General features: G+C 45.5%; 1 protein-coding gene across 5 annotated transcripts in view; it reads right to left on the bottom strand.

Moving 5' to 3' along the window:
- Window positions 1-15962, bottom strand: part of FER (FER tyrosine kinase) — a 634526-nt gene that overhangs the window by 181493 nt on the left and 437071 nt on the right. For all 5 annotated transcript variants that reach the window (XM_063964096.1, XM_063964094.1, XM_063964097.1 and 2 more), the window contains 2 exons: window positions 10670-10785; window positions 9001-9095 (listed from right to left, as the gene is read on the bottom strand). In XM_063964096.1, the coding sequence (XP_063820166.1) occupies window positions 9001-9095; window positions 10670-10785 (211 nt within the window). The remainder of the gene's footprint in view (window positions 1-9000; window positions 9096-10669; window positions 10786-15962) is intronic.

Genomic DNA, 15962 nt, shown 5'->3' with positions numbered 1-15962 from the left:
GTGTACACACTCACCCCGTGAACCTACAGTGAACACAGATGCCCAAGTGAACACTGACGCACCAGTCACACAGCAGCCTATGCTGCGACTGGTTCCTTTTAGATACACAGCGTCTCAGATGGAAGTGGGAACTCCGTTCATGGCGGGAAACTCTGAGAAAACTTATATAAAACTAATATCATTAGATATATGTTTCGTTCAATATATTTTTATTCATTTTAGCATTTCTTAGATTAACTTTTACTCAGCAAAGCTTGGTCAAAGATTATTTGTTAACAAACAGAATAAGAGAATTTATACAACCTTAACCTCAGCCTATGATAGTTTTTTGGACTGGACAACCACTGAACAAATTAAGGCTTTGCTGATGCGAAGTGCTAGCTAGCATTAAGAAGAAAAATTTAACTATATTTTGAAACAATACACACAAACATGAATTGTACCACAGGTCTTCATTCTAATACCAATGGAATAAACATCATTGTAATGGAAAATTGAAACAATATAAAAAAAATATGCTCCATGTTTTTACTCCAATAAAAGTATAGAAATATGTTCCTCTGCGATAAAAAAAAAAACACTAGGACAAGAAATCTCTACCTGGCTTCACTGCTTCAAGTAACTAATATCTCCTTGTCTCTAAAGGACCAACAACCTACAAACAAGATTATTGCTTTAAGCTTTCATTCTATTCTCTGGGTAGGAAACCAATCTTCCCCATGTGAGAAACTTAACTGGGACATAAAGTTTGCCATACCTTAAGCAGCTTTTGATTCCATACTGCCTGGCTCGATTACTATGATCTGTAGATGGAGGACTTTTAGTAGTACCTAGAATCTCCTGTAATTCATCTGGGGGTCAAGCTTATAGCCATGCGGTTCCTACTCTATGGAGCTCACTTCCCTGCACAGTTCGAGAGGTCTCCACTCTAGAATCCTACAAAAACAGACTCAAGACTTTCTTGTTTACTCAAATATTTCCTTAATCGTTCCTTTAATATCTCCGTCCTCTCTGTATTTTATGAAAAGCTTTTCTGTACTGTATTATGTTAATTCTGTTAAGTGCCTTGACTCCTATTGGAGAAAGAGTGCTATATAAATAAAATTATATTATTATTATTATTATATTGGATGTGAGATCTGTTTTTAAGGTCATATTTGACAGCAAACTTTCTCCACATTGGCTTTTATGCTGCCACTGCCCGGGAGATTGATCTTGTTAAAAGCTTTATTAAATTCCAATAAGGTGTATAAGAAAAGACCAATTTAACTTCTGCCATAGCATCTTGAACTTCTATCCATGTCTTGATATCAAGAATGACAGACATTAAAGTGACTGCCAAACAACAAGAAACACTAAAAAACACAAAATAATGATGTGTTCACTGTATTTTTATTTTATTTATTTATTAAATAAGTTCTTAAACTAGCTTGAACATGGAGATATTATATATAGGTGGTTTCTGGTTAAAGATTTTTAGGGGAAAAGTCTGAACTTTACAGAGTTACTCAAAGATAGGACAAACCACCTGGGAAACCTACTCTATTTCCAATAAATTGCATCTCTCAATGCTTTAAAATACTGATCAAACTTAAAGGATTTATCTTAAACATTCATGTCATCTGAAATTAAATTGAGCTAGTCTTAAAGAACAGAACAATCTTCTGTAATATTAGGACAGAGTTCCAGATTTGTAAGTGTAATTAACTTTTTCTGCATGTTGATGCTTGCACAATACAGAGTCATAGCTTGAGTTATTTGTGTACACATAAGGAGACAAAATGGCTAGTATGGAAATGCTAACTGCAGAGAACTTGACAGCCTTACTACTACACTGACTGAAGATCTCAACCGCTTCCTTGAACTACACAGCTTGAGGTTCATGAGCATTCCAGAAAGTGTGAGCTTGATGAACTACAGTATAAGCACATCTGAATAAGACATATCCCACTTCAAATAGGTTGTAATCTACTTTCAGGGGTCAAAACGAAGAGTAATTTAGCACACATTCCCATTTGGTAACAAATTTAAATAAATGATTAGTAGTTACAAAAAATAACTTACAAGACAACATATTTTACAATAACATGCACCCATATAACACATAATAATGTCACACTGCGCCCCAATATAATTTAATAATGCTCAGAATGTGTTTGGTGGGCCAGAGTACTTCTTACCCATTGGCTGACTTGCTGGCTTTTAACACACTTTTATTGTGTTAAGTGGTTTGTAAACTACAATACACTGTAGTATATTGAATTATACTATTGCAAGAATGATGATCTAAGTCGAAGTGTCCCTTGATGGGCTGGTCATTCACAAGCCACATATTGGCATTCCAGTATATAGGATAGTTTACGTATCTGATGTGTGCAATGACAAGACAACTGCAAAGAAGAACTATCACTAAAGCTATAATGCCTACAGCAAAGTAAGCCTGGGCTTTTACTGTCGGCTTTATACTGTATATAGACTAGTATATTGATATTTAACATTTGTCCAGCAATAATAAACTAGGAACACACTAGGAACTGCATTAAGAAGCCTGCCACAAGTTCATCTCATGACCACGGACATGACTAGTGTTAGAGATGGCTCTGTGTGGTGTAATGGCCAGAATACGTTGCAGGCACGTTTGTCCACGGCCAGGACAATTAAGAAAAAAAAAGCGTACCCCACAGGAAACAAAAAAGCAAGTTTAGTTATCATTGCTTAAACTCTTGGACACAGTGCCTGTGAAGGATGCATGCAAGGAACCTATCACAAAGATTAAGGGGGAGATGTACTAAGCAGTGAAAAGAGTGGAGAAGTGCGTCAGTGGAGAAGTTGCTCATGGCAACCAAGTAGCTTTAAAGTAACATTTATAATTTGCATACTATAAAAGTATATAGAGCAGCTGATTGGTTGCTATGGGCAACTTCTCCAATGGTACACTTCACCACTCTTTTCACTGCTTAGTACATCTCACCCATAGAGAGAAATAGAACAGCCCATAGTGAGAAATAGAACACTGAGTAAAATAACTTAATAGGTCAGACAAAGCAGAAACAAAATAGAAATTCTAGAAGAGGAAAAATAAGATTTTACTCACCGGTAAATCTATTTCTCGTAGTCCGTAGTGGATGCTGGGAACTCCGAAAGGACCATGGGGAATAGCGGCTCCGCAGGAGTCTGGGCACAACTAAAAGAAAGCTTTTAGACTACCTGGTGTGCACTGGCTCCTCCCACTATGACCCTCCTCCAAGCCTCAGTTAGGATACTGTGCCCGGAAGAGCTGACACAATAAGGAAGGATTTTGAATCCCGGGTAAGACTCATACCAGCCAGACCAATCACACCGTATAACTCGTGATACCATATCCAGTTAACAGTATGAAACATAACTAAGCCTCTCAACAGATGGCTCATAACAATAACCCTTTAGTGAACAATAACTATGTACAATTATTGCAGACAATCCGCACTTGGGACGGGCGCCCAGCATCCACTACGGACTACGAGAAATAGATTTACCGGTGAGTAAAATCTTATTTTCTCTAACGTCCTAGTGGATGCTGGGAACTCCGAAAGGACCATGGGGATTATACCAAAGCTCCCAAACGGGCGGGAGAGTGCGGATGACTCTGCAGCACCGAATGAGAGAACTCAAGGTCCTCCTCAGCCAGGGTATCAAATTTGTAGAATTTTGCAAACGTGTTTGCCCCTGACCAAGTAGCAGCTCGGCAAAGTTGTAAAGCCGAGACCCCTCGGGCAGCCGCCCAAGATGAGCCCACCTTCCTTGTAGAATGGGCTTTAACTGGATGCGGCAGTCCAGCCGCAGAATGCGCCAGCTGAATTGTGCTACAAATCCAGCGAGCAATAGTCTGCTTAGAAGCAGGAGCACCCAGTTTGTTGGGTGCATACAGGATAAATAGCGAGTCAGTTTTCCTGACTCCAGCCGTCCTAGAAACATAAATTTTCAAGGCCCTGACTACGTCCAGTAACTTGGAATCCTCCAAGTCGCTAGTAGCCGCAGGCACTACAATAGGTTGGTTCAAGTGAAAAGCAGATACCACCTTAGGGAGAAACTGGGGACGAGTCCTCAATTCTGCCCTATCCATATGGAAAATCAGATAGGGGCTTTTAAATGACAAAGCCGCCAATTCTGATACACGCCTGGCCGAAGCCAAGGCCAATAACATGACCACTTTCCACGTGAGATATTTTAGATCCACGGTCTTTAGTGGCTCAAACCAATGTGATTTTAGGAAATTCAACACCACGTTGAGATCCCAGGGTGCCACTGCAGGCACAAAAGGGGGCTGAATATGCAGCACTCCTTTTACAAATGTCTGAACTTCAGGTAGTGAAGCTAGTTCTTTTTGGAAGAAAATCGACAGAGCCGATATCTGTACCTTAATGGAGCCTAATTTTAGGCCCATAGTCACTCCTGCCTGTAGGAAGTGCAGAAATCGACCCAGGTGAAATTCCTCTGTTGGGGCCTTATTGGCCTCACACCAAGCAACATATTTCCGCCATATGCGGTGATAATGTTTTACAGTTACATCTTTCCTGGCTTTAATCAGCGTAGGAATGACATCCTCCGGAATGCCCTTTTCCTTTAGGATCCGGCGTTCAACCGCCATGCCGTCAAACGCAGCCGCGGTAAGTCTTGGAACAGACAGGGCCCCTGCTGCAGCAGGTCCTGTCTGAGCGGCAGAGGCCATGGGTCCTCTGAGATCATCTCTTGAAGTTCCGGGTACCACGCTCTTCTTGGCCAATCCGGAACCACGAGTATTGTCCTTACTCCTCGTTTTCTTATTATTCTCAGTACCTTTGGTATGAGAGGCAGAGGAGGGAACACATAAACTGACTGGTACACCCACGGTGTCACTAGAGCGTCCACCGCTATCGCCTGAGGGTCCCTTGACCTGGCGCAATCTCTCTCTAGTTTTTTGTTTAGGCGGGACGCCATCATGTCCACCTGTGGCCGTTCCCAACGATTTACAATCAGTGTGAAGACTTCTGGATGAAGTCCCCACTCTCCCGGGTGGAGGTCGTGCCTGCTGAGGAAGTCTGCTTCCCAGTCAGTTGTCCACTCCCGGAATGAACACTGCTGACAGTGCTAGCACGTGATTTTCCGCCCATCGGAGAATCCTTGTGGCTTCTGCCATTGCCGTCCTGCTTCTTGTGCCGCCCTGTTGGTTTACATGGGCGACCGCCGTGATGTTGTCTGACTGGATCAGTACCGGCTGGTGTAGAAGCAGGGGTTTTGCCTGACTTAGGGCATTGTAAATGGCCCTTAGTTCTAGAATATTTATGTGTAGGGAAGTCTCCTGACTCGACCATAGTCCTTGGAAGTTTTTTCCCTGTGTGACTGCCCCCCAGCCTCGAAGGCTGGCATCCGTGGTCACCAGGACCCAGTCCTGTATGCCGAATCTGCGGCCCTCTATAAGATGAGCACTCTGCAGCCACCACAGCAGAGACACCCTGGTTCTTGGAGACAGGGTTATTAGCCGATGCATCTGAAGATGCGATCCGGACCATTGGTCCAACAGGTCCCACTGGAAGATTCTGGCATGGAACCTGACTAAAGGAATTGCTTCGTAAGAAGCCACCATCTTTCCCAGAACTCGCGTGCAGTGATGCACCGACACCTGTTTTGGTTTCAGGAGGTCTCTGACTAGAGATGACAGCTCCTTGGCTTTCTCCTCCGGGAGAAACACTTTTTTCTGGACTGTGTCCAGAATCATTCCCAGGAACAGTAGACGTGTCGTCGGAACCAGCTGTGACTTTGGAATATTCAGAATCCAACCGTGCTGGTGTAGCACCTCCTGAGATAGTGCTACTCCTACCAACAACTGCTCCCTGGATCTCGCCTTTATTAGGAGATCGTCCAAGTACGGGATAATTAAAACTCCCTTTTTTCGAAGGAGTATCATCATTTCCGCCATTACCTTGGTAAACACCCTCGGTGCCGTGGACAGTCCAAACGGCAGCGTCTGGAATTGGTAATGGCAATTCTGTACCGCAAATCTGAGGTACTCCTGGTGAGGATGAAAAATGGGGAAATGCAGGTAAGCATCCTTGATGTCCAGGGATACCATGTAATCCCCCTCGTCCAGGCTTGCAATAACCGCCCTGAGCGATTCCATCTTGAACTTGAATTTTTTTATGTATGTGTTCAAGGATTTCAAATTTAAAATGGGTCTCACCGAACCGTCCGGTTTCGGTACCACAAACAGTGTGGAATAGTAACCCCGTCCTTGTTGAAGTAGGGGCACCTTGACTATCACCTGCTGGGAATACAGCTTGTGAATTGCCTCTAGCACAGCCTCCCTGCCCGAGGGAGTTGTTGGCAAGGCAGATTTGAGGAAACGGCGGGGGGGAGACGCCTCGAATTCCAGCTTGTACCCCTGAGATACTACTTGAAAGATCCAGGGATCCACCTGTGAGCGAGCCCACTGATGGCTGAAATTTTTGAGGCGGCCCCCCACCGTATCTGGCTCTGCCTGTGGAGCCCCACCGTCATGCGGCGGACTTGGAAGAAGCGGGGGAGGACTTTTGCTCCTGGGAACCTGCTGTTTGTTGCAGCCTTTTTCCCCTACCTCTGCCTCTGGACAGAAAAGACCCGCCTTTTCCTCGCCTGTTTTTCTGGGTCCGAAAGGACTGTACCTGATAAAACGGCGCTTTTTTAGGCTGTGAGGGAACATGGGGTAAAAATGCTGACTTCCCAGCTGTTGCTGTGGAAACTAGGTCCGAGAGACCATCCCCGAATAACTCCTCACCCTTATAAGGCAAAACTTCCATGTGCCTTTTGGAATCTGCATCCCCTGTCCACTGCCGAGTCCATAAGCCTCTCCTAGCAGAAATGGACAATGCACTTATTTTAGATGCCAGCCGGCAGATCTCCCTCTGTGCATCTCTCATGTATAAGACTGAGTCTTTTATATGCTCTATGGTTAGCAGAATAGTGTCCCTGTCTAGGGTGTCAATATTTTCTGACAGGGAATCTGACCATGCAGCGGCAGCACTGCACATCCATGCTGACGCAATAGCTGGTCTAAGAATAATGCCTGAGTGTGTATATACAGACTTCAGGATCGCCTCCTGCTTTCTATCCGCAGGCTCCTTCAGGGCGGCCGTATCCGGAGACGGAAGTGCCACCTTTTTAGACAAACGTGTGAGCGCTTTATCCACCCTAGGAGGTGTTTCCCAACGTGCCCTATCCTCTGGCGGGAAAGGGAACGCCATTAGTAATTTTTTAGAGATTACCAAACTTTTATCGGGGAAAGCACACGCTTCTTCACACACTTCATTTAATTCTTCAGATGGGGGAAAAACTACGGGTAGTTTTTTCTCCCCAAACATAATACCCTTTTTAGTGGTACCTGGGTTTATATCCGAAATGTGTAACACCTCTTTCATTGCCTCAATCATGCCACGAATGGCCCTAGTGGACATTAGATTAGACTCATCATCGTCGACATTGGTATCAGTATCCGTGTGGACATCTGCGTCTGCCATCTGAGGTAGCGGGCGTTTTAGAGCCCCTGATGGCCTTTGAGACACCTGGGCAGGCACGAGCTGAGAAGCCGGCTGTCCCGCATTTGGCATGTCGTCAAATTTTTTGTGTAAGGAGTCGACACTTGCACGTAATTCCTTCCATAAAACCATCCATTCAGGTGTCTGCCCCGCAGGGGGTGACATCACTTCTATAGGCATCTGCTCCGCCTCCACATAATTTTCCTCATCAAACATGTCGACACAGCCGTACCGACACACCGCACACACACCGGGAATGCTCTAACAGAGGACAGGACCCCACAGAAGCCCTTTGGGGAGACAGAGAGAGAGTATGCCAGCACACACCAGAGCGCTATATAATGCAGGGACTAACTGAATTATGTCCCCTATAGCTGCTATAATATTTACTGCGCCTAAATTTAGTGCCCCCCCCTCTCTTTTTTACCCTTTTCTGTAGTGTAGACTGCAGGGGAGAGCTAGGGAGCTTCCTTCCAGCGGAGCTGTGAGGGAGAAATGGCGCCAGTGTGCTGAGGCAGATAGCTCCGCCCCTTTTTCGCTGACTTTTCTCCCGCTTTTTTAAGGATTCTGGCAGGGGTAATTATCACATATATAGCCTCTGGGGCTATATATTGTGATTGTTTTGCCAGCCAAGGTGTTTTTATTGCTGCTCAGGGCGCCCCCCCCCCCAGCGCTCTGCACCCTCAGTGACCGGAGTGTGAAGTGTGTATGAGGAGCAATGGCGCACAGCTGCAGTGCTGTGCGCTACCTTGGTGAAGACAGAAGTCTTCATGCCGCCGATTTTCCGGACTTCTTCTTGCTTCTGGCTCTGTAAGGGGGACGGCGGCGCGGCTCCGGGAACGAACACCAAGGCCAGTTCCATGCGGTCGATCCCTCTGGAGCTAATGGTGTCCAGTAGCCTAAGAAGCCCAAGCTAGCTGCAAGCAGGTAGGTTCGCTTCTTCTCCCCTTAGTCCCTCGTTGCAGTGAGCCTGTTGCCAGCAGGTCTCACTGTAAAATAAAAAACCTAAAATATACTTTCTTTCTAAGAGCTCAGGAGAGCCCCTAGTGTGCATCCAGCTCGGCCGGGCACAAAAATCTAACTGAGGCTTGGAGGAGGGTCATAGTGGGAGGAGCCAGTGCACACCAGGTAGTCTAAAAGCTTTCTTTTAGTTGTGCCCAGACTCCTGCGGAGCCGCTATTCCCCATGGTCCTTTCGGAGTTCCCAGCATCCACTAGGACGTTAGAGAAACATCACTAGCTAAGAACAAGATAACCTTTTTTGTGAAGCAGCAGAAAGCGACTATGGATTTAGTTGTCTGAAATGTAGGAAGCACAGCTATGCCCACTGGATGAATAGCTGCCAATGGCAACCAAAAGTACCACAAATACACCTTTGCGTGTATAGTCATGAAATCATTATATATATATATATATATATATATATAATACCGCTTTGCGCTACATTCCACATGAACTTATATAAATAAACTTACCCGGCACAAGTTCCATGACAATGTAAATTGGCTGTCTTTGCGTGCACACTCCAATAAGTTTTACAATATTGACATGGTCATACTGCTTCAGTATTCTGCACAGACAAAAACACAGAACAAAGTACATAGTAATGAGAATTGTCACTCTTACGAATTAAACCCCCCCCAAAAAAGATGCATCAGTCACCTAAGTACAGTGAATGCGGTTTTGTGTGCATGAAAGTGCAGCCTGTCAGTACAAAAGCACCATTAGGCATAAATGTATGTTCTTATGAACTGATTTACATGCATACTTTAAAATGCAGCTGTGACTTTGTATAACCACTCTATAAATCAAATATTCCTCAATGTATAGCACTGAGGGGGGTCTCCCCTGCTTACACCATGACTCTCTGTGCTGGTGGAATCAGTCCAGCCAAACAACTTAATTGGAGTTCTACTGCACAGGCCATTCCTAGAACTCTACAAAATAGCTATGGACAACTCGTAGCTTATTTGCTGTCATACACTGTTTTCAGCAGAACCAACCAGCTCTGGTCTTCAATAGGAGTTCTCTCCAGGGGTCAACACAATTTGTTTTACTTTGTAGTTAATCAGGACTATGGCGCAGTTGTCTAAAGACAAAAACCCCTTTAATGCACAGACTGAAGTACAGTAAGAGCTTATAAGACTTTCAAAACAGAAAATACTGTGTACTACTGTTTAAACTTGTGCCGCAAGATGACATTATCATGATAAATGGCTAATCAGTTTCTCACTTTGGGGAAGATGTATCAAAGCTCGGAGAGAGATAAAGTACCAACCCATCAGTTCCTTGCTGTCATTTTTCAAATAAAGCCACCGTGACCATTAGGCGCTAACTGGGTGGTACTTTATCTCTTGCCAAGCATTACTAAATCACCCCCCCCCCCCTTACGATTACTGCAAGGAAGCACAAGATGATGATTATTTTTGCATAAAATATGTAGACAAAATTGAGCAAAGGTACATTTAAATGCATTCAAATTAAATCATGAGGTATTTTGAGACTTGCATTAAATAAATTACCCTTACTGCACAAACACTGTTAGGCAGGCTATAAGTAAGGATTAATGATTGTTAGAATGCACTCAAAACATTATAAAACTCTGCACTGCTTTGTGTGCCCAGTAACGGTCATATATACAGATGTGTACACTTCTATCAAACCTCCCTGTACGATAAACAGCCCTTCTAGCCACGCAATGCCTTCATAGTGCCGAGCATCATTTCGTGCAACTTTTTCCATTAAACTATATCTTATTCGCAAAACTATACGAATAGGATGCAAGAGCTTTTGCTGATTAAAAAGATATGCAGCACGTCTATATTGTGTGTGACTGCAGTTCTATCTGCATACAAAATGCCAGATACGAATTTGCTAGAAAACACTAACGTGCCATTTTGTATGCAGATACCGTTGCGATCACACACAGAACATAGACATGCCAAATATTATTTTAATCAGCATAGTATTCTTGTGCGTCTTGTTCACATTATGATGCAAAAAATACGCATTTTAGGCAAAGAAAGATGCCCGACGCTAATTGAGTTGCACAGGACCTGTCAGCTCATTCACACAAGGCATCTCCTGCTGCGTCACATATTGAGCCAATACACATCGGTATGCTATCATTCCAATAAAACACACCTGGCTTCAGATAAAAATTTTATTTTTAGCTCCTGAGGAAGATCTTCTTTGCATGTTTTCACTGCAATTGGTGTTTTATCTTTTAATGTTCCCTTGTAAACTTCACCAAAGTTTCCCTGTAATAAAAAATTAAATACATAATCACATTAGTGCTAAATCAATACAAATCAAACACAGAAGATAAAAGGCAACAGAAGTGCTAAAAAAAATAGGATTTTAATTACCTACCAGTAAATCCTTATCTCGTAGTCCGTAAAGGATACTGGGGTTCCATTTAGTACCATGGGGTATAGACTGGTCCACTAGGAGCCATGGGCACTTTAAGAATTTGATAGTGCGGGCTGGCTCCTCCCTCTATGCCCCTCCTACCAGACTCAGTCTAGGAAACTGTGCCCGAGGAGACGGACATACTTTGAGAGAAGGATATAAAGGATAGTAGTGAGATTACGAACCAGCACATACAAACTAGAGGAAAGCGATGCTAACCCAACTTTAAACAGAAACAGCTGAACCAACAATAATTAACCAAGTAACAGTGCAGAAAGAACGATGCACCGGGCGGACGCCCAGCATCCTCTACGGACTATGAGAAAAGGATTTACTGGTAGGTAATTAAAATCCTATTTCTCTAACGTCCTAGTGGATGCTGGGGACTCCGTCAGGACCATGGGGATTAGCGGCTCCGCAGGAGACAGGGCACAAAAGCAAGCTTTTAGGATCACATGGTGTGTACTGGCTCCTCCCCCTATGACCCTCCTCCAAGCCTCAGTTAGGTTTTTGTGCCCGGCCGAGAAGGGTGCAATCTAGGTGGCTCTCTTAAAGAGTTACTTAGAAAAAGTTTTTAGGTTCTTTATTTTCAGTGAGTCCTGCTGGCAACAGGCTCACTGCATCGAGGGACTTAGGGGAGAGATTTTCAACTCACCTGCGTGCAGGATGGATTGGATTCTTAGGCTACTGGACATAGCTCCAGAGGGAGTCGGAACACAGGGCTCGCCCTGGGGTTCGTCCCGGAGCCGCGCCGCCGACCCCCCTTGCAGACGCTGAAGATGAAGAGGTCCGGAACCAGGCGGCAGAAGACTCTCAGTCTTCATCAGGTAGCGCACAGCACTGCAGCTGTGCGCCATTGTTGTCAGCACACTTCACACAGCGGTCACGGAGGGTGCAGGGCGCTGGAGGGGGGCGCCCTGGGCAGCAATGTATAATACCTGTATGGCGAAAAATACATCACATATAGCCCTTGAGGCTATATGGATGTATTTAACCCCTGCGAGATATCTAAAACTCCGGAGAAGAAGCCCGCCGAAAAGGGGGCGGGGCCTATTCTCCTCAGCACACAGCGCCATTTTCCCTCACAGAAAGGCTGGTGGGAAGGCTCCCATGCTCTCCCCTGCACTGCACTACAGAAACAGGGTTAAAACAGAGAGGGGGGGCACTGATTTGGCGATATGTATATATATTAAAATGCTATAAGGGAGGAACACTTATATAAAGGTTGTCCCTGGATAATTATAGCGTTTTGGTGTGTGCTGGCAAACTCTCCCTCTGTCTCCCCAAAGGGCTAGTGGGTCCTGTCCTCTATCAGAGCATTCCCTATGTGTGTGCTGTATGTCGGTACGTGTGTGTCGACATGTATGAGGAAAATATTGGTGAGGATGCGGAGCAAATTGCCTGTAATGGTGATGTCACTCTCTAGGGAGTCGACACCGGAATGGATGGCTTATTTATGGAAATTACGTGACAATGTCAACACGCTGCAAGCCGGTTGACGACATGAGAGGGCCGGCGAACAAATTAGTATCTGTCCAGGCGTCTCAAACACCGTCAGGGGCTGTAAAATGCCCATTTACCTTCTGTCGGTCGACACAGACCCAGACACGGACACTGATTTCAGTGTCGACGGTGAAGAAACAAACGTATTTTCTTTTAGGGCCACACGTTAAGGGCAATGAAGGAGGTGTTACATATTTCTGATACTCCAAGTACCACAAAAAAGGGTATTATGTGTGAGGTGAAAAAACTACCTGTAGTTTTTCCTGAATCAGATAAATTAAATGAAGTGTGTGATGATGCGTGGGTTTCCCCCGATAGAAAATTATTGGCGGTATACCCTTTCCCGCCAGAAGTTAAGGCGCGGTGGGAAACACCCCTCAGGGTGGATAAGGCGCTCACACGCTTATCAGAACAAGTAGCGGTACCATCTACGGATAGGGCCGTACTTAAGGAGCCAGCTGATAGGAGGCTGAAAAATATCCTAAAAAGTATACACACACATGCTGGTGTTATACTGCGACCAGCGATCGCCTCAGCCTGGATGTGCAGAGCTGAGGTGGCTTGGTCGGATTCCCTGACTAAAAATATTGATACCTTTGACAGGGACAGTATTTTATTGACTATAGAGCATTTAAAGGATGCATTTCTATATATGCGAGATGCGCAGAGGGATATTTGCACTCTGGCATCAAGAGTAAATGCGATGTCCATATCTGCAAGAAGATGTTTATGGACACGACAGTGGTCAGGTGATGCAGATTCCAAACGGCACAAAGATGTATTGCCGTATAAAGGGGAGGAGTTATTTGGGGTCGGTCCATGGGACCTGGTGGCCAGGGCAACTGCTGGAAAATCCACCGTTTTTTACCCTAAGTCACATCTCTGCAGAAAAAGACACCGTCTTTTCAGCCTCAGTCCTTTCGTCCCTATAAGAGTCATATCTGCCCAGGGATAGAGGAAAGGGAAGAAGACTGCAGCAGGCAGCCCATTCCCAGGAACAGAAGCCCTCCACCGCTTCTACCAAGTTCTCAGCATGACGCTGGGACCGTACAGGACCCCTGGATCCTACAAGTAGTATCCAAGGGGTACAGATTGGAATGTCGAGAGGTTTCCCCCCTCGCAGGTTCCTGTAGTCTGCTGTACCAATGTCTCCCTCCGACAGGGAGGCAGTATTGAAAACAATTCACAAGCTGTATTCCCAGCAGGTGATAATAAAATTACCCCTCCGACAACAAGGAAAGGGGTATTACTCCACACTATATGGTGGTACTGAAGGCTAGGTGAGACCTATTCTAAATCTGAAAAATTTGAACACTTACAAGGGTTCAAATCCAGATGGAGTCACTCAGAGCAGTGATAGCAAAGAACAAGGGGACTATATGGTGTCCCGGGACATCAGGGATGCTTACCTCCATGTCCCAAAATTTGCCTTTTTCTCACCAAGGGTACCTCAGGTTCGTGGTACAGAACTGTCACTATCAGTTTCAAGACGATGCCGTTGGATTGTCCAAGGCACCCCGGGTCCTTACCAAGGTAATGACCGAAAGGAGGATTCGTCTTCAAAGAAAATGGACGACCTCCTGATAAGAACAAGGTCCAGAGAACAGTTGGAGGTCGGAGTAGCACTATCTCAAGTAGTTCTACGACAGCACGGGTGGATTCTAAATATTCCAAAACCGCAGTTGTTCCGACGACACGTCTGCTGGTCCAAGGGATGATTCTGGACACAGTCCAGGAAAAGGTGTTTCTCCCAGAGGAGAAAGCCAGGGAGTTATCCGAGCTAATCGGGATCCTCCTAAAACCAGGAAAAGTGTCAGTGCATCATTGCACAAGAGTCCTGGTAAAAATGGTGGCTTATTACGAAGCGCTTCCATTCGGCAGATTTCACGCAAGAACTCTTCAGTGGGATCTGCTGGACAAATGGTCCGGATCGCATCTTCAGATGCATCAGCGGATAACCCTATATCCAAGGACAAGGGTGTCTCTCCTGTGGTGATTACAGAGTGCTCATCTTCTAGAGGGCCGCAGATTCGGCATTCAGGATTGGATGCTCGTGACCACGGAGGCCAGCCTGAGAGGATGGGGAGCAGTCACACAAGGAGTGTGATCAAGTCTGGAGAATTCTCTCCACATAAATATACTGGAGCTAAGAGCAAATTTATAATGCTCTAAGCTTAGCAAGACCTCTGCTTCAAGGTCAGCCGGTATTGATCCAGTGGGATAACATCACGGCAGTCGCCCACGTAAACAGAAAGGGCGGCACAAGAAGCAGGAGGGCAGTGGCAAAACTGCAAGGATTTTTCGCTAGGCGGAAAATCATGTGATAGCACTGTCAGCAGTGTTCATTCCGGGAGTGGACGACTGGGAAGCAGACTTCCTCAGCAGGCACGACCTCCACCCTGTCGAGTGGGAACTTCATCGGAAAGTTTTCCGCATGATTGTGAACCGTTGGGAAAGACCAAAGGTGGACATGATGGCGTCCCGCCCGAACAAAAAATGGGACAGGTATTGCGCCAGGTCACGAGACCTTCAGGCGATAGCTGTGGACGTCCTGGTAACACCGTGGGTGTAACAGTCGGTGTATGTGTTCCCTCCTCTGCTTCTCATAACCAAGGTATTGAGAATTATAAGACATAGAGGAGTAAGAACTATACTCGTGGCTCCGGATTGGCCAAGAGGGACTTGGTAACCGGAACTTCGAGAGATGCTCACAGAGGACTAATGGCCTCGGGAGCTAAGAAGGGATTTGCTTTCAGCAAGTACCATGTCTGTTCCAAGAGGAACCGTGGCATCGGCCTTTAAGAAAGGACCTGCTCCAGCAGGGACCTTGTCTGTTCCAAGACTTACCGCGACTGCGTTTGACGGCATGGCGGTTTGAACGCCGGATCCTAAGGGAAAAGGCATTCCGGAAGAGGTCATACCTACCCTGGTCAAAGCCAGGAAGGAGGTGACCGCACAACGTTATCACCACATGTGGTAAAAATATGTTGCGTGGGTGAGGCCAGGAAGGCCCCACGAAAAAATTTCAACTAGGTCGATTTCTGCACTTCCTGCAAACAGGAGTGTCTATGAGCCTCAAATTGGGATCCATTAAGGTTCAAGTTTCGGCCCTATAGATTTTCTTCCAGAAAGAATTGGCTTAAGTTCCTGAAGTCCAGACGTTTGTCAAGGGAGTATTGCATATACAGCCCTTGTGTGCCTCCAGTGGCACCGTGGGATCTCAACGTAGTGTTGGGATTCCTCAAATCATATTGGTTTGAACCACTCAAATCTGTGGATTTGAAATATCTCACATGGAAAGTGACCATGCTGTTGGCCCTGGCCTCGGCCAGGCGATTGTCAAAATTGGCGGCTTTGTCTTACAAAAGCCCATATTTGATTTTCCATTCGGACAGGGCAGAACTGCGGACTCGTCCCCAGTTTCTTCCTAAGGTGGTGTCAGCGTTTCACCTGAAACAACCTATTGTGGTGCCTGCGGCTACTAGGGACTTGGAGGACTCCAAGTTGCTAGACGTTGTCAGGG

This window comes from Pseudophryne corroboree, chromosome 1 (assembly GCF_028390025.1).
Source record: "Pseudophryne corroboree isolate aPseCor3 chromosome 1, aPseCor3.hap2, whole genome shotgun sequence".
Taxonomy (NCBI): Eukaryota; Metazoa; Chordata; class Amphibia; order Anura; family Myobatrachidae; genus Pseudophryne; species Pseudophryne corroboree.
This window is presented reverse-complemented; position numbering and strand designations above follow the sequence as displayed.